Source organism: Merops nubicus, unplaced genomic scaffold (genome assembly GCF_000691845.1).
Source record: "Merops nubicus isolate BGI_N331 unplaced genomic scaffold, ASM69184v1 scaffold17509, whole genome shotgun sequence".
NCBI lineage: Eukaryota > Metazoa > Chordata > Aves > Coraciiformes > Meropidae > Merops > Merops nubicus.
The window spans coordinates 741-2,368 of record NW_008631883.1 but is presented as its reverse complement, the minus strand read 5'-3'; the positions used below and the strand labels follow the sequence as shown (position 1 = coordinate 2,368).

At 57.6% G+C, this 1,628-nt stretch overlaps 1 protein-coding gene across 1 annotated transcript in view; it reads left to right on the top strand.

Annotated features, from left to right (window-relative positions):
• CCT7 (chaperonin containing TCP1, subunit 7 (eta)) overlaps positions 1 to 1,628 on the top strand; it is a gene marked incomplete at its 3' end in the record, with an annotated part of 12,608 nt that overhangs the window by 10,246 nt on the left and 734 nt on the right. Inside the window, 1 exon segment of the mRNA XM_008947747.1 lies at positions 385 to 591. Coding sequence (XP_008945995.1) covers positions 385 to 591 — 207 coding nt within the window.

The window sequence follows — 1,628 nt, the reverse complement described above, 5'->3', positions numbered from 1 at the left end:
CCCCTCGCTGGGCAGCCTGGCCCAATCCTCACCACTCTACCAGGAGAGAAATTCTTCCTAATATCCAATCAAAACCTCCCCTGGGGCAACTTCAGCCCATTGCCTCTTGTCCTACTGCTAGTAACATGGGAGCAGAGCCCAACCCCACCTCACTCCAACCTCCTTTCAAGGAGCTGTAGGGTTGTCTCCCCTCACCCTCCTTTTCTCCAGGCTAAACAATTCCACTTGCTCCCCATGCCCCTCACAATCATGTTCCCAGACCCCTCCCCAGCTTCGTTACCCTTCTCTGGACCCGCTCCAACCCCTCAAGCTCTTCCTTACCCAAAACCCCCTTGGAGGAGAGGTGTTTTTCGGGGCCCTGAGGTCAAACTTCCCCTCTCCCAGAACGACTCGGTGGTGGCGGGGGGCGGCGCCATCGAGATGGAGCTCTCCAAATACCTGAGGGACTACTCCAGGACCATCCCAGGGAAGCAGCAGCTGCTGATTGGTGCCTATGCCAAAGCCCTGGAGATCATCCCCCGCCAGCTCTGCGACAACGCCGGCTTCGACGCCACCAACATCCTCAACAAGCTCCGTGCCAAGCACGCCCAGGTGGGTGCTGTTCTTTTTTTTGGAGCCTGGTGAATCTGGAGCAGGTCAGTGAGGCTCTCGTTAGGCTTGTGTCCCCTTTGGTTGCAGGCTGTGGTTTGGTTTCAGATGGAGTGTGGGCTTGGTGCAGGTCTCTGTGAAAGGAGGGGGTGTCTCTTCTTTGATCACAGCTCTCGGGTGACTTCTGGAGCTGGGGGTTTTGATTTGGAAAATGAATCAGTTGTCAGGAGGGGAGGATTCTGTAGTCAGCATGAAATCGTCAGAGGAGAGGAGGTGGCCAAGGCCTGTGTTCTGGGGAGCTGCAGAGTCACCCCTAGAAATGTTTAGGTTGGGAAAGATCTTTAAGATCATTGAGTCCAACCCTTCCCCCAGCCCTGCCAGGTCCCCACTGCCCCGTGTCCCTCACCCCACATCTCCAGGGCTTGGAAACCCCTCCAGGGGTGGGGACTCCACCACTGCCCTGGGCAGCCTGGCACAGGCCTCCACAGCCCTCCAGGGCAAGAAATTGTTCCTCAGGGGCAACCTCAACCTCCCCTGGGGCAACTTGAGGCCCTTTCCTCTTGTCCTGGCCCTTGTTCCTTGGGAGCAGAGCCCGACCCCCCCCTGGCTCCAGGCTCCTGTCAGGAGCTGTGCAGAGCCAGAAGGTCTCCCCTGAGCCTCCTTTGCTCCAGGCTCAGCACCCCCAGCTCCCTCAGCTGCTCCTCCCCACACTTGGCCTCTAGACCCTTCCCCAGCAGCTTCGTTGCCCTTCTCTGGCCACTCTGCAGCCCCTCGGTGTCCTCCTTGTATAGTGTAGGGTAGTGAAGGTCCTGAGCTAATAATTCCAGATCGTGTGGAGCCCGTGTGTGCTCGCACTGTTCTCATTCAGGCAGTGGGAGGTTGCCCTGTGGCTTTTCTTGGAAGCAGCTGCTGCTTTTTGTGGTCACTCCCACCACTTTTCATCCTGCTGATGACTGTGGGCTTAGAGATACTCCAGGCCCTCTCATCTTCCTAGCCATCTTCCTTCATACAGCATGGACCAGTCTTTGCCTCGCCCTGAA